This window comes from Tyto alba, unplaced genomic scaffold, assembly GCF_018691265.1.
Source record: "Tyto alba isolate M040663 unplaced genomic scaffold, T.alba_DEE_v4.0 Super-Scaffold_29, whole genome shotgun sequence".
Lineage (NCBI taxonomy): Eukaryota > Metazoa > Chordata > Aves > Strigiformes > Tytonidae > Tyto > Tyto alba.
In genome coordinates this window covers 1,399,200-1,413,732 of record NW_024881303.1, presented here as the reverse complement: position 1 = coordinate 1,413,732, position 14,533 = coordinate 1,399,200, and the positions used below count along the sequence as shown (strand labels likewise).

The 14,533-nt window shown below is 39.7% G+C and overlaps 1 protein-coding gene across 6 annotated transcripts in view; it reads right to left on the bottom strand.

The window, feature by feature from the left end:
* The window catches only part of FANCM (FA complementation group M), a 76,136-nt gene that overhangs the window by 33,490 nt on the left and 28,113 nt on the right, over window positions 1-14,533 (bottom strand). For all 6 annotated transcript variants that reach the window (XM_042799299.1, XM_042799300.1, XM_032995892.2 and 3 more), the window contains 6 exons: window positions 14,057-14,189; window positions 13,135-13,263; window positions 12,367-12,468; window positions 7,350-7,543; window positions 6,301-6,507; window positions 3,223-3,457 (listed from right to left, as the gene is read on the bottom strand). In XM_042799299.1, coding sequence (XP_042655233.1) covers window positions 3,223-3,457; window positions 6,301-6,507; window positions 7,350-7,543; window positions 12,367-12,468; window positions 13,135-13,263; window positions 14,057-14,189 — 1,000 coding nt within the window. The remainder of the gene's footprint in view (window positions 1-3,222; window positions 3,458-6,300; window positions 6,508-7,349; window positions 7,544-12,366; window positions 12,469-13,134; window positions 13,264-14,056; window positions 14,190-14,533) is intronic.

Sequence of the window (14,533 nt, the reverse complement as noted above, 5' to 3'; positions counted from 1 at the left end):
GGGGACGTGGGAGAGGGAAGGGGCAGGGAAGAATGACAGGTAAAGCAGCGAGCAGAACATTGCTGCTGAGGTCACTTTTGGCCAGTAAAACTGATATTCGTGCTCCCTTACACAGCCCAAGTAGCTTGTTTGGGGCAGGCACAACTACAGAAGAAGATGCAATCGGTATTTTGGAGAAGCCATGTCATTGGCTGAAAGAAATAATTCAAAATAGGTGTAGCTGAAATAAGTTTAAAAAAACCCCACCGCCTTATTAGGAAAGTTTTGTGTGGCTGCCATCCTAAAAACAATGAAAGGTGTAACCCAAGAAAGGCAAATAGGAGATGAACTCAGAAAATTTATCAGCCATCCGAAGGCCTTGCCACAATTATATTAAAAGGCAACTGGAAAGGCATAAAAAACCCCACAGAGGTCTACTGACTAAAGGTGGCATTGGTATAGGTTAGGAAAAAGACAGTAAAAGAAGATTGCATCGTTAAGATAAAAACAGCAATTAAAGAAATAATGTGAAATTACAAAATCAGACAAAAAACACAGCTATAAGACAACTCAAAATTGATACAGTCTGAAATGGGGGGAGTAGAGTAATTGTGAAGAACCAGAAGAATAATTAACAAAAAGAGATTTCATTGAGACAAATGCAATGCAAAACCGAAAACAAAATAAATTATTGATAGCTTAAAATGACATTCAGATACCTGGAAAAACAGGGTATGGGAAGAGCAGATTTTAATGCATGTTATCTATTTTTTGCCATGCCTATTGTGGTTTCATGCCTCTCAGAGCAGGGGGATTGGCAGAGAACTTGCAAAGATAATGTTAGAGACAGCTATCCAGATCTTTCAGTGCTATCACCTTCTTAATTATCTTGTGGGATAGTTATTTTTATTTTATAAAGTACAAAAAAGATGAACATAAAAAACATGAGCTGTCTCCAAAGAGATCTGTTCAGAGATTCTTCCTCCAATGAGTTCCAGTCATTTTAAGCACAAAACTATTATTCCTTAAGTGCTTTTTTATTTTACTGCACTTACTAATATGATACTCAATTTTAGTGAAACAAACAAACAAAACAATGAGAAAAAATAATCTCAAATTAGAAGAAATAATATAAGAGAATGGCTGAGTAATGGGATTTTTGCTCTTGTTGCCGTAATTTTGAAGAAAAGCTCATACAGCTGAAGAACACATTTGGTTAGTGATGGGGGGCAAGACAAGAATAATATCTCCTTCTGGTATTGACCAACAGATAAAATTTATGAAAGAGATTCTGAAATGGAAGGATAGTATAAAATTAATAGAAACTGAACCAAATTCAGAAGAACAGGAAATACTTAATTTTGACTAGAAAAGGAGAATGCTTAAAATGACTATAATACTTCTGCCCGTGATACTCCAGTTTCTGTGCACGTGTTCCTCCACGGACAAACCTGAGGACCAACTGAACCTCAAGAAGAAATGAAAAGTAAGAGAGCACAAATAAGAACATACACAGCTTATTAATTACTGCTAGCTTTTTCAATTTTCTAATGTGAAAGGGGGCACTGAAATAAGGAGGGGAGAAAACGCAAAAAAAACGAAGACCTTTCTTTTCTTTTTGAGATTTATCTTGAATATCATTAAAATCAGAAACAGCCACTTGCTACATACAGTACTGAAGGGGACTTCAACACAAAGCTGGTGCTCAACAATTTGCACTCATGTGACGCTTGTTTGCAAGACGGGGAGTGAATCATGTTCATCTTCGGCAACTGAGAGACCTCTGCGCACACTGTGCTTCGATTGTGGCAGCTGCTAACCTATTTCCCACAAAAGGAACCTGGTAATTACAGCCTTCGAAGCGCGAGTCCCTCAGCAGGAAATATGTTCAGCACATCACCTTCTTTATGCACTTACTGCCTCTCATTTCTGTTTTCTAGGACAGACTTAACAAACATTCGAAAATTATTATTTTAATTCCACGTTTTGCTCTGCTTATTTTCTTGCAAGTTGTGTCTGCTCATTCCATCCTTGGTTTTCCTCGGTGGCCACCACCCGGGCTGTGCACAAAATAAATGTGCCTTACAGAAGGCTCCAGAGGCACAACAGGAAACACCCCGATGAGGAGCATCACCGCATCCATGCCACTGCTGTGTCTGCAGCACATGCATACTTACAAAGAGTTTGGGCTGAGGATGGCATGCACAGATTGATTGATCAATACTAATTCCACCCTGCAAAACGGGAGATGTTTTGGAGGCCAAAGGGGAAGGTGGGTTTTTTCTGCGTGATTTTGTAGCTCAGTTCCCCTTTCTATGTTCAGCCTTTTGTTTGCCCTGGAAGGTGTTTGGAAAGAGACCAGATGTAGATTTTGATAATAAGAATTTCTGTGATCAGAAGCATTTAAAAACCACTAACTCTAATGTCTAACTACTCAGATACTGAAATGTGAAGTTTTCCAAGGCTTTCAGGAGTTTCTTCTTTCAAGAAGTTGCTGTTGGTCTTTACAGAAAGCACTTAACCAAAGAGCTCAAGCATGAAAATTTCCAAGTATTTACAAAGCTTAGCTCTTTCTTCCTCTCTTATAATTTTGTTCAGTTTAGTGAGCCTTTCAGTGCTATCTAACTGCACCAGCTAACGAGCCATTGACCTCCTTCGATTAATCTTCCTCCAGGGTGTGTGCAATTCATAAACATCCTACCCTTGATTTTTCCCTTTCCTCCCCTCTGAATCTTTTCAAGTATTTCTGTTTTCATGCCATTTACAGAGGTACAAGACATACTTTTCCTGTATTAAAAGAAACATTGAACCTAACTGTTAAAGCTCAAAACCAGACTTGATATAGTACTATCACTAAACATTTCCGTGACAGTTATGGCACCTGACATAGGTATATCAGAAGTCTTCAGAAGACATCATTAACACTTGCCTCTTCTATTTGTAGCTGGAATTTCTGACCTCCGGTCACTGGCTCCATGAGAAGCTCTACAGAGAAAGCTGAATCAAATGTCTGCTGTGAAGTACGGATATTTAAGGACAGAACTGTGATTTGAGGATGTTAAAGGATGAGGAATCAAAGCAGCACTCAGCACAGTATCACAGTGGAAAGGCTACAGCTGAGAGAAATTGCACTTTTGCTAGAGACCCAAAATTCATGTGAACACACAGTTTTGATATGCTGTAATATAACAACATGAGATAGCAGCTTACACAGTGCTTAGAAAAACACCATGATCCTCTTACCGGTGACACAGGAAAAGAGAGCAGATTTATGCTGGAGGGAACTAGATTTTCTCTTTTTGGAAAGCATTTTCGAATTGCTTGGTTCATATTCTTCAGCAGTAATAAACATTCTATGCAACTTTGGATTTATGCCTTCTGGAATCATACGTGGACTATGCTGGTAGAAATGAAGCATTTTGTTTCCTGAAATAGCTTTGTAGATGCTCCTTTTGTTACACTGGCTTTGATTGTAAGTCTGTAAAAGAGAAGACAAATCAGACTGTTGAACTGTTTTTTCATGACTTGAAAGAACACCTGAGTGTCTGTGGGGTTTCTCATTATTGTATGTGTCATCATCAAGAAGTTGTGGTTCTTCTGTTTTGTTTTCTTTTTCCAAACAGAACTAAACCAAAACACGATGCAAATCCCGAGAGCCAACCATATTCCTTCTTCTGTGAATATCGTCAGTTAGGTCAACATAACTGCTTGTTCAGGTTCTTGAACTGCAAGTTCAAGACTTGCAGTATGCCTGCACACTCTGGCAACCAAAGCAGAGAGGGGAAAAACATTCAAAGCAAATGTAACAAAAAGTAAGGAAGTACCAAAGAACAGTGATTGCTCTTTAAGTTGCAAACGATACGAAATGTAAAACAATGTATAGCTTTTCACACTCTGTGTGAGCACTTGAGAGAAAAAGAAACATAGCCCTTGCCCAGGGGCATTTACAATCTGCAGCAGATACAGGGATGATGTAAATTAGATTACGTTAGAAACAAAGAAAGGAGGTCAAGCAAAGAAGAGGCATAAGATTATTTGTTAATGTCATACATGCTCCAAGTCCTTTTAATTACACTATTTTTATTGTGCAACAAAGAAACCAAGACAAAGATGGAGAAAGGAAGGAAAGAAACCGGTCCCCCCTCTGCAACTGCTGCCTCTCCTCTGAGTATTTCTTCTCTGAGCCTCTGTGACGGGTCAGAGGTGGAGGCGGCGTGCCCCGTTAGGCAGACTAAGAGCTCTGAGTACGACAGCATGGCAGCTATGCTCTTTAGGGAGAGATGATCTTCGGAAGCCAGGAGCAGAGCAGACAGACACAAAAAGATGCTCTCTGAAAAAAAACTGGAAGAGGTTAACAGCTAGCTCTAATAAACTGTCTCTCAGGCATTCCAATAAATACACTTTTAATCACAGAACAGGCAAAAAAGTCTTTTTATGGAAAAAAAAGAATTGCACTACCAAATTAATTGCTTAACAGAATCATTGCTTTGCTGTTACTGAGACAGCCTGTTTCCTTTTGCTCTGTTTCAGAGAGAGTGGGAGCTCGGCCTGACGGGAGCCCCGGGAGCTGTGAGCTCCCCTGCGCCCTCCCCTTTGTGGCGGCTCAAATCCACAGCTAACAGCTCCCCCCCGGGCCAGTGCACACGCAGCTGAGCTGTCACGAGGTGTTAAAAAAACCCAGATCAAAAGACAGAGCATCTGGGAACGTGGCCGAGACAGAAAGGTGGAAGATTTGTAAGCTGAGGGAACGGCGGGCATTCGCAGGGCTCCCGCGCTTCCCGCCGGGGCAGCTCCGGCGGGCAGGGAGCCGCCAGCGCTTCGGACCGAAATTCTTGTCCGACAGCAAACTTCCAGACCTGCATTTACCCATTTTTCCCAATGAAATTGCTTCGAAAGCTTTATAATTAAATTGAAGTGGTTTGATTGAAACAACCAACCAACCAAACAACGAAACAAATTCCCATGAATTAATAGGAGACCGTTAATTGCTCAGCTGCAAGTTTTGCGATGGGGAAGAATCTCCACATTAACAGATCTGGAAGGAGACTCAATAAAAAACAAAGAAACAAACAAACAGAAATCCCAAGCAAAACCAAAGCAAGCCAATACTGCTCAGCAATTACTTTTATTTCATGATCTACAAACAAACAAATATATAAAATTACCATCCTATCTGGGGGAAGGTCCTGCCTCAGAGACTTCTGAGAAAATCTGAAGAATCCAGTAATCCAACCGCTTAAGTGAAACACTGAGGAATTTAAGGGACCATTTTAATATCCCATTACAGAGATGAGCTTTTGGTAGTAATCAGTGTTCATAAGCAGCATGAGAAAATTCCTACTCACAAATACCGTTCACTTGTATCACTTTTAACTCTCATCCCTTCAAAGCAGCTTTTTTTCCTCAGGCAGGATTCTTTGGACTCTCATTTAGAATTAAATCCCTGCTACCTACAGATTTAAACCAGAGGCACAACATCAACTGGAGTAAATGAAATAAAAGCAAGACTCTGAAATTTTGGGTTGACAAGTAGCTTACACGGATCTCAAGACTTCTCTGCCATGAAGCCCGGTCCAACTCAGAACCAACCTCACGAGTAAAGAAAACCAACAAAGAACAAACCCCATTTTCAGCCAGAACAGGGGTTGTACGATGGAGCTGTGCAGCCCCAGGCCCCTTTTGCTCTGCAGCCAGTGTCAGCAGCGGGGGCTGCCCAGCTCCCCGGGGCCAGCGCCGGTGCTGGGCAGCGCGCCGGCGCGGCTGGAGGTCGGTTCTGCCGGCTCCCAGCTCACACCTTGGATTTCCACTGGTGCACCGGCTTCCCAAGGGGCAGCCTGCACTCCGAGACGATTAATTATACTCTGAGTTGAGTGCTAAGGTTCAGGAATTGAGCAAAAGTAGGTTTCCACTTAAGCTGATCTCTTCAGGCCTCAGGCGCGAGTCTGCTGCCACTGAGTACTCGCCTGGAAGCGCAGTGGCGCCAGCAGCTCAGAGTGGCTTCCAGCCCTCCCGCTCTCAGAGCTCCAGCCCTCGCTCTTCCACACACTGTTCTGTACCCTTGGCAAACCCCCTGTATTTTCCGAGTTTCAGTTTATCATTTACAACATAAGTGTAATTAAGAACAAAGGCTTGAAGCCTTTCACATCGAGAAAGTGCCTGCAGTTTTAGGATATCGTGGGCTATTACACTTTCCAGTAGAGACAGTGCTAGGAGTGCTCAGGATTGCTGTGATTTTTAGTGCACAGCACGCAGTTCCCTGGAACAGACTGAACAAGCGAGAAGAAAGCTGTTTTCCCAGAGAGATGACAGCTACACACTCACCCGTTCCTCCCGCCCCTCGGCGAGGATGACCACGATCCTGCCCTGCCGCCTGCGCCCCGTCCGGCCCATCCGCTGCACAAGGCGAACCGGACTCTTCTGAGCGTCAAAGCAGATGATGAGATCAACCTCTCCAATGTCCAAGCCTTCCTCCCCAACGCAGGTAGAGACCAGAGTGTTATAGCCACCTTCGCGAAAGCGTTTCACCACCTGAATGAACAATTGAAACGAGATTTAACAGGTTAGCCCCAAGGCCCCTTACCCACGCCTTGCCGTCTTTCTAGGTTCAGACACAACTTGAAAAATTTAATTTACATTTTAAAACGACCAAACTCAGTCTCTGTGAATTTGTCAACCACTATCTCGTGACCAAATACCATGCACTTAATGTTATCAACACTAACATTGCAACCCTTTTTTCCTAGAGGAAAAACCCCACATCTTATTCTGACTCCAAACATGGCATTCTTCTAAAATAGATCTTCTCAACTTTACATTTAAATATTTTTTGTTTGGGATTTTTTGTTTCTTTCTTTGTTTTTGTTTTTTTTTTTTTTTTTTTTTGTTTGTTTATTTTGTGGTTCGTGTTTTGTTCGGTTTGGTTGTTTTTTTTTTTTTTTTTTTTTTTTAATTTATTTCATTTGTTTGTTTTTTGTGTTTGTTTGGTTGGGTTTTTTTTTGTTTGGTTGGTTGGTTTTTTTTTTACAAATTTTGCTAGGTCTACGTTTAAGGGTATATCTTATTTTTTCTACCTACAGGAAAAAAAAAAAAAATCCCCTAAGCAAGCATTTGAATTTTCCCTCAGATTTTCCAATATATAAAAGCTAGCAGTTGTTAATATAATGTAAACATATAAAATATTCTACTTATACATTCTGTTCCACGAGCATAATTTTGGATACTCTGAAAGCAACTGAACTACACAGCAATTTACTAATGACACTTTAAATTTCAGTCACTGCCATACAATCAGTATCAGTACTCACGTAGTTATTTACGCCACTGATACTCTTTATCACTATTTCCTAATATAAGCCACATCTTTTCTTTACCTCAAGTTGTTCCTTTTGTGTGAAGCCTTTCGTGCTCTTTCCTGTGGAGTGGCCAACAAATGTCATTACTCTGACTACTGGACTGAGCCGGGAAAGCATTTCTGCAATTTCTTGCACGCTATCTCGAAACGATGAGAAGATCATCACTCTGGTGTCCGTGGCATCCACAGGTGTGCTTTCAGTCATGACTTGATCTGTTCAATTTTAAAAAGCCAGAGGAGAATTTTTATTACCAATAAAAAAGGACAGGTCTGTACCACAAGCTACACATTCACAGCTCTCATCTCACTTAATGGGAAGATTTTCTCCAAGTATACTGTACTTTGATTTTTTTTCAAACAAATTCTCTTTAAAAGAAATTTAATTAAAAAAAAAAATAACCTAAGTAAATAAATTAAAAACAGTAGAGAAAACTGACAATTAGGAGCCTCAGCCTATTTAGACCAACCTCCCAGAAAACGTTCTGATACACCTGCTCAAACAATTCCTCTTTGGAGTCAGAGCAGTATTCTAATTTTGGAGAATTTACACCAACTGCGGTAAGAATACCTTATATCTGAGGTACCATTGCTAACGGTACTTTGAAAAGCTCAGGTTTGATGGCAAGTGTCTTGAAATAAAGTATAAGATGCCTTCTTCCAAAGAGCCTACAATGTGACTTAAATCTGCTACTTAAATGCCCAGATTCAGATGAGGTTAGCAATATATAGCAATAAAAACCAGTTACCATCAGTCTAAGACACATCACGGTGGAGTAAAGGAGATGTATCTCAGCTTTCTCTGATTTACTACAGAAAGTTGTCTCCAGTTCTACAGCTTGGGATCCTCATGACAGCAGGAATGTGCAAAAGCTTCCCTTAATACCATAATCTGTTGCTTCTGAATGATCTGTTATATAACTGCTTCTACCTCTCACTTCCACAGCAAAGATAACTTTTCCAAGAAAAGGGGAAAATAATTCCATTGATACACTGTTTCTTATCAAGATGCCTTTCACCAAACCCATGTTTCTTATGTTATACCATCATGGATTTTGTCTTCTGGGTACTCAACTTTTTTTTTTCTTCTCTTCTTTAAACTTATAAGAGTATCTGCCTTCATGAGCAAGAGCAAAAGCTATCTAAGCAACATGCAAATCTTCAACAGTCACCTTCTCTTTTTCCTATCCAAATACTAAAACAACATGTCCATTCCTGTGTGTTACAAAGTAAAAACCTAGTATGTTAAACAAGAGAATCTCTAAAAGGATATAATGACTTACTGAAATTGGCACAGCTTATAAGCATTACCTAGACATAGCCCTCAGATGAAATCAAATAGATTTCCAGGGCCTAACAATCTCCTCTTTTACACAATTTTTCACAAAACATCTTTATCTCATTAAAAGAAAGGTTAGACAGGGAATTAAAATTCTCAAGACTAAACGTGTAAAAAGATGTTTCCCTGAACATACAAAGAACAATCACTTGGCCCTTGACACCAGTTTCATGCTATGCCTGTAATGCTGCTATCAAGCTGCTTCTGGAGTTAAAGCATTAAATGTAACAGACAAGTATATATATCTTTCTGATCAACTTCCAGAAATTCTGGTTTAATTTTCAGCCGTGCATTTCTACATACAGAAATGCTTTCAGCATCTTAAGTCAAAAAGGAGACGCTGAATCTAACCACTCCCCCCATTTCTTTTTAAGATGAGTCTTGAATTCACCGGTACCTCTGGTTAAAACGAATTTCACTCTTGAGGCTGACAACCGAGGAGCTTAGACAAGAGGATCTCCAGAGGTCCCTTCCAACTAGTCTAAATTATTCTGGTATTTTACTGCAGTGTTTCAGTAAATTGCAGGCAGTATGGAAGCTCATCTGTCAAGTACAGAAACCAGTCCCCTGTGAAGGCCTAGAAATGAAGTGGTGAATATGACTCAGTATTTTTAGCTATAAACCAGACAATTGCAACACTGGTATAATGTGTTCTGCGTAATTTGCCATCCCGAGAAGGATGACAAGCTATATATTGCAGAATAAGTGCAGACTGGATATATCTTATTTACATGAGTTCATATTATTCTCCTCCACTAACTTTATTCTGAACAACGTTATTCTGTATCTATTTTCAGCATATTCTCCTTACTTGAATAGGAATAATGCCCAGTAGCATCTGCCCCTGTAGTGTAAAACATGTTATACTGCTTCGAAAATTCAAGACATTAGCAGCCCGTAATCCATCTGGCCAGGGATCCAGATGTGGAAGATTAGCTGGGGGAAGCTCATTATGCTGAGCCAACATCTCTTAAGGGCTGGCCAGAATGTTCACCTGGATTGCTGCTAAGTGCATCTTGCAAAGCAAGGGCAATAGCGGCCAGGAAGCTCAGACTCAACCCGGCTGGTCACTAGTTAGAAATGGTTCAGAGTTTGCACAGGCAACCTGCCACCGCTCCCACAAGTTCTCATAGGAGAGGTTTCATTTCAAATGGAGGAAAAAGAGCTAGTGTTGTTTTCTGATGTGGCTGACAACTTAGGTTACTAATACTCCCCTTTTCTGTCTCTAATGTAGGGCTTTACAAGGAAAATGCTCTGCAGAAGTAGTTATTGATTTTAAAAATTACACAGCCATGAACACAGTATTTTATGACTCAGAGTCGTTCAGCAATGCGTAATTGGAACAAAGCAGAGTTACATTCAGAGGTTTTGTTTCTTTCTGTTTTTTTCCCCTAGAGATACTTTACACTTGCGTGAACTCCTGAAACAAATGCTAAATGTATTTTCCACAGCTCACATAATGATTTAGGCTTTTATCTCGGAGCCTTCTGATGGAGCAAAGATACATGCAATTATGTTTGGGATCTTAATAAGTACTCAAGTTTTCACTGACAGACTGACAACAAATTCTTGTCTGAAGGAGGGAGAAATCAGGACACGGGTGTGCACTCTATTCAGTCAGAGCCCAACACCAGAATTTAGGGTGCAGTTACTTCTGTACGTGTGAATTCAGAATTTACTTGCAAGAAACAGGAAGTAAGGGTAGAAGTACAGGTTTTGGGTTATTGCTCAAAAGGTATCATCAGAGACACTGCAACACAGTGAATAAGGCAAATAAATAAATTCACAGCGTCTCACTACTAGTGTCAACGGCCAAGTGCATTTGAGTTGGAGATGTATAAGCTTAGGAGACACAAGCTGGAGCTTACTACATTCCCTAAATCGCTAGAATGCTCCCAACTCTGATCAGACTGTGAATTGTAAAGTGCTTTCTGGCCTTGCTTTAACACACAAAGATTTCGGGATCGATTGTTTGTACTTGTTTTAAGTTTGACTATGTGCAGCTAGAGCGCTGAGTTCAGGACGCTGCTTTATATTCCCCATGGCCTCCTAACAGAGCCAGCTCGAGATATGATGAGATGCACTACCATAGCTCCCCAGTTACACTCTAAAAGGTGATGTGTTTCTTCCTGCACCGTTACTGCAATTTTCTATTTGTAACAGTAAAGACTTATGGTTAGGAAAGGTGGGGAGGGACTCTATCAGGAAGTGTGGGGGTAGGACGAGGAGGGGACGGGTTTAAACTGCCAGAGGGCAGATTTAGGTGAGATCTAAGGCAGAAATTGTTCCCTGTGCGGGGGGGGGGGAGGCGCTGGCCCAGGGTGCCCAGAGCAGCTGAGGGTGCCCCCTCCCTGGAAGGGTTCAAGGCCAGGTTGGACGGGGCTGGGAGCCCCCTGGGCTGGGGGAAGGGGGCCCTGCCCGGGGCAGGGAGGGGATTTGAGGGCCCTTCCAACTCAGACTGTTCTGTGACTCATATCTACTCACTTCTGAAGTTCATGCACACAGACACAAACCACAAAATCGGAACATTTGTATCTTTATACCTATTAGTATTATTAAGAGACCAACACTGCAAGGAAAAACGTATCTGATGGGATTCATATGACAGCAAAATCCAGGCTATCAAAAAAAGATGGAAGAGTATTAAATACAAAACTCAGTTAAATTAACTCCAGTACAGAATACAGAATTTGAAAACAAAAGGCAATAGCTTAGAAAGATATTGTTACAGGAAGCAAGACAGAGGCATGGAGCGAGGTAGGGATGACAGAGAGAAGGATGAATGGATGAATGGAGAAAGCGGGGGGAAGATAAAAAGAATAAAGTAATTTGATTAAATGCATTTGGTCATATAAACTAAGAAAGACAGAAATGAGGAAACTTCAAGTAGTCTGCTAGAAAGCAGCAGTTATTTAAAGCATAACCTGAGAATCAAGCATCTGAGATAGAAAAAAAGCCCAAACAAACCGAAATCAAAACAGAAAGACAGGTCAGAAATTATAAGAACTTCACAGAGCACAAAGTTCAAAAAAAAAAAAAAGGAAAAAAGGGAAGATGTTGCAAAAATAAAAAAAAAAAGTATTGATGTCATAATTCCAAAAGCAACAACTGGATCAAGAAGCTGAAACTTCCTAAAGTCATAGACATCTGAATGATTCAGAATACTTTGCTTCATAATCTCATGCTACTGGATGACATATTTTTGTTTTCCCTTTCAGTCAAGATGAAAAAGAATGATAGATAAACGAATGTAATTGAAGGTTTTAAACTTTAAGTTGATGCCTCAGTGTTTGTTATTCTTGGCGACGGTCTGGATATCAGAACTTTTATCCTTAAACTCCGTATATATGTTGCATCTAACTTTGCAGGAGGTAATGACAGCACTGCACTGAGACATGGTTTCCAGAACAAACTCTGTGACTATGAAAATCATGAAATAGTAGCACTAGGCATGATTTTACTATCACTGTTTTACTAAGCTGTTGAAAGAATTTATATCAAATCAATAAAGATAACTTACAGAATGCTTTTTCTTAAAGAAATGTTATGGTATAATTCTTCTAAAGAGAACTTTTGCACACAGAAGATATATAAACATACAAAACAACAAAGAAGCACTTGAATAAGTTAGGAAATCAGTCACTTTTCATCCACGGGTTCAACTGTTCAGATACTTTTTCTTTGAATTGTTGGTACTTACCAGAACATCCCTTTTTCCAGGATTTGAAGTGTTCTGTTACAATTTCTTCCAATTTCCTTAATTTTGGATGGCTGTAGATAAATTCCTTTTTATTTTCAAACACTGAAAACAAAATGAAGCAATTAAAGATCTAAGTAAACCTGCCACAAATATGAAGCCTTAGTGAACTTCCTTTCCTCCCATTATAATTCTCCGAGTCAGACACAGAAATTCCTGACACTAGTTCTAATTGTATTCACCTAAACAGATGAATAAACTACTTAGGAAAGCACACTTGTTACACCCAGTTTTTGAGAAAGTGTTGTTACTTTTGCTACAGCCACACTGTAAGTTATATAGTCAACCATATTTTAACTTTTCAGTTTAAATCAAATTTAAAACTTCAGACATAGAAAACGTGTTTGAAGGTAGCTAAAACCACCAAGAGAAGGAAGATAGATAGATAGATAGATAGATAGATAGATAGATAGATAGATAGATAGATAGATAGATAGATAGATAGATAGATAGATAGATAGATAGATAGATAGATAGATAGATAGATAGATAGATAGACAGACAGATAGATAGACAGATAGATAGACAGATAGATAGATAGACAGATAGACAGACAGACAGACAGGAGCCTGGGCAAAACAATCTGGAATAAAGAATACCAGCTGAGTGTATCACAACGAATGCTTCCCACATCTACAAACTATGTGGAGTTAGCTGCTGTTTCATTTAAACAGAAAGTAAATACTCTGTCCTTAAAAGGAAAATACTGACCTGTTTTACTCTTGTAAACATTTCCATTCACTACAGCCAGAGGTGTGTCTGAAAACATGTCTCTAAGCTGCTGATACAGCTTCATGAAGTCTTCATTGCGACCAAGTTCATTCTTCGTACGGGTTAATCCTTTGTAAAAAATTGAAACACCTTAATATTTATTTAAATATTGCATGACTGACACTGCCATGTTGGAATTTGTCCCCTCAAAAGAGATGTCAATACCAAACCAGGTCTTCCAGATAGCAATGACAACCTAACAGGTCTAAAAATGACTGCGGAGAGTTGCAAAAGACTCACAATAGTCATTGATAGAATTGGGAAGATAAACTGGGGCCAGAACAGAAAATATTATCGCATCCCTGTATGAATTCATGCATCTGGGTTAGTGTGCACAGTTCTTATCACCTCATTTGAGAAAATGAGAAGAGGTACAGAGAAAGACAGTAACAACTTTAAATTTTGCTTAGTGAGCAAGATGTTGCACAGCTGGAACAGAAATTCTAGTGTGATGTGTCTAAATCTGTAATCTTCCGGCAAAGATGCTTAAAACTCATGCATATGTGAGTTTTGTGACAGAGGGAGGAATTGCTTTACTAGACCAAATGATTTCTCAGTTGAAATTGTTTAATGGTTATTCTCTGTCTCTCCAGAGGTATTACTGCCACTTACTCTGAGTTCTGGTTGTGGCTTCATTTTTTCAGAACTGCTGCCATATAAACATATTTGCTTTCCCAAATATAGTCTATCTTTAACACTGTGCCAAGATATTTCCAATAGAGATGAAGGGGAACAAAATATCAATTACATTTGCAAGCCATGCATTATATAAACTGTTTTGTGCAAAACTAGCCATACAGATGAGGTAAATTAAATAAGGAATGGAGACAAAAGGAAGGATTTTTTTTGGAAGATATTTCACCTTTTGATCCATCCATAATTCCACAAAGGTAGATAAATAAGGACCGTAGTCCCATTTGCAGAAGCAGCTCATAACCATGATATAAACTGATACAAAGTGCAAAGTCTCCTTCAATTATGCCTTGATGAATTCCCTATGGAAACAAAACAGACTCATCACTACATTAGGAAGTTGATAAGCAGCAGGAATCATACTGAAATTCTTCTAGCAAAAATAAGATTGACATCTGAGAAATACAGCCAAAGCACAAACTAATGCACAGAGAGTACTCTGTCTGCCAAAACCTTCAGGAAAACAGGTTACACAGTTAACGATCAGTGAAGGCAATCTTTTTCCACCTCCAAAATGATCTCCAAAATAGCTGTATTATCTTCCAAGATTAGCTCATTACTTTCTGATGCAGCAACACTCAAAATCTGACAGCTGAACCATCCATCAGTATTTGGCAAAACAAGATATTTCTGGCACATTGACACA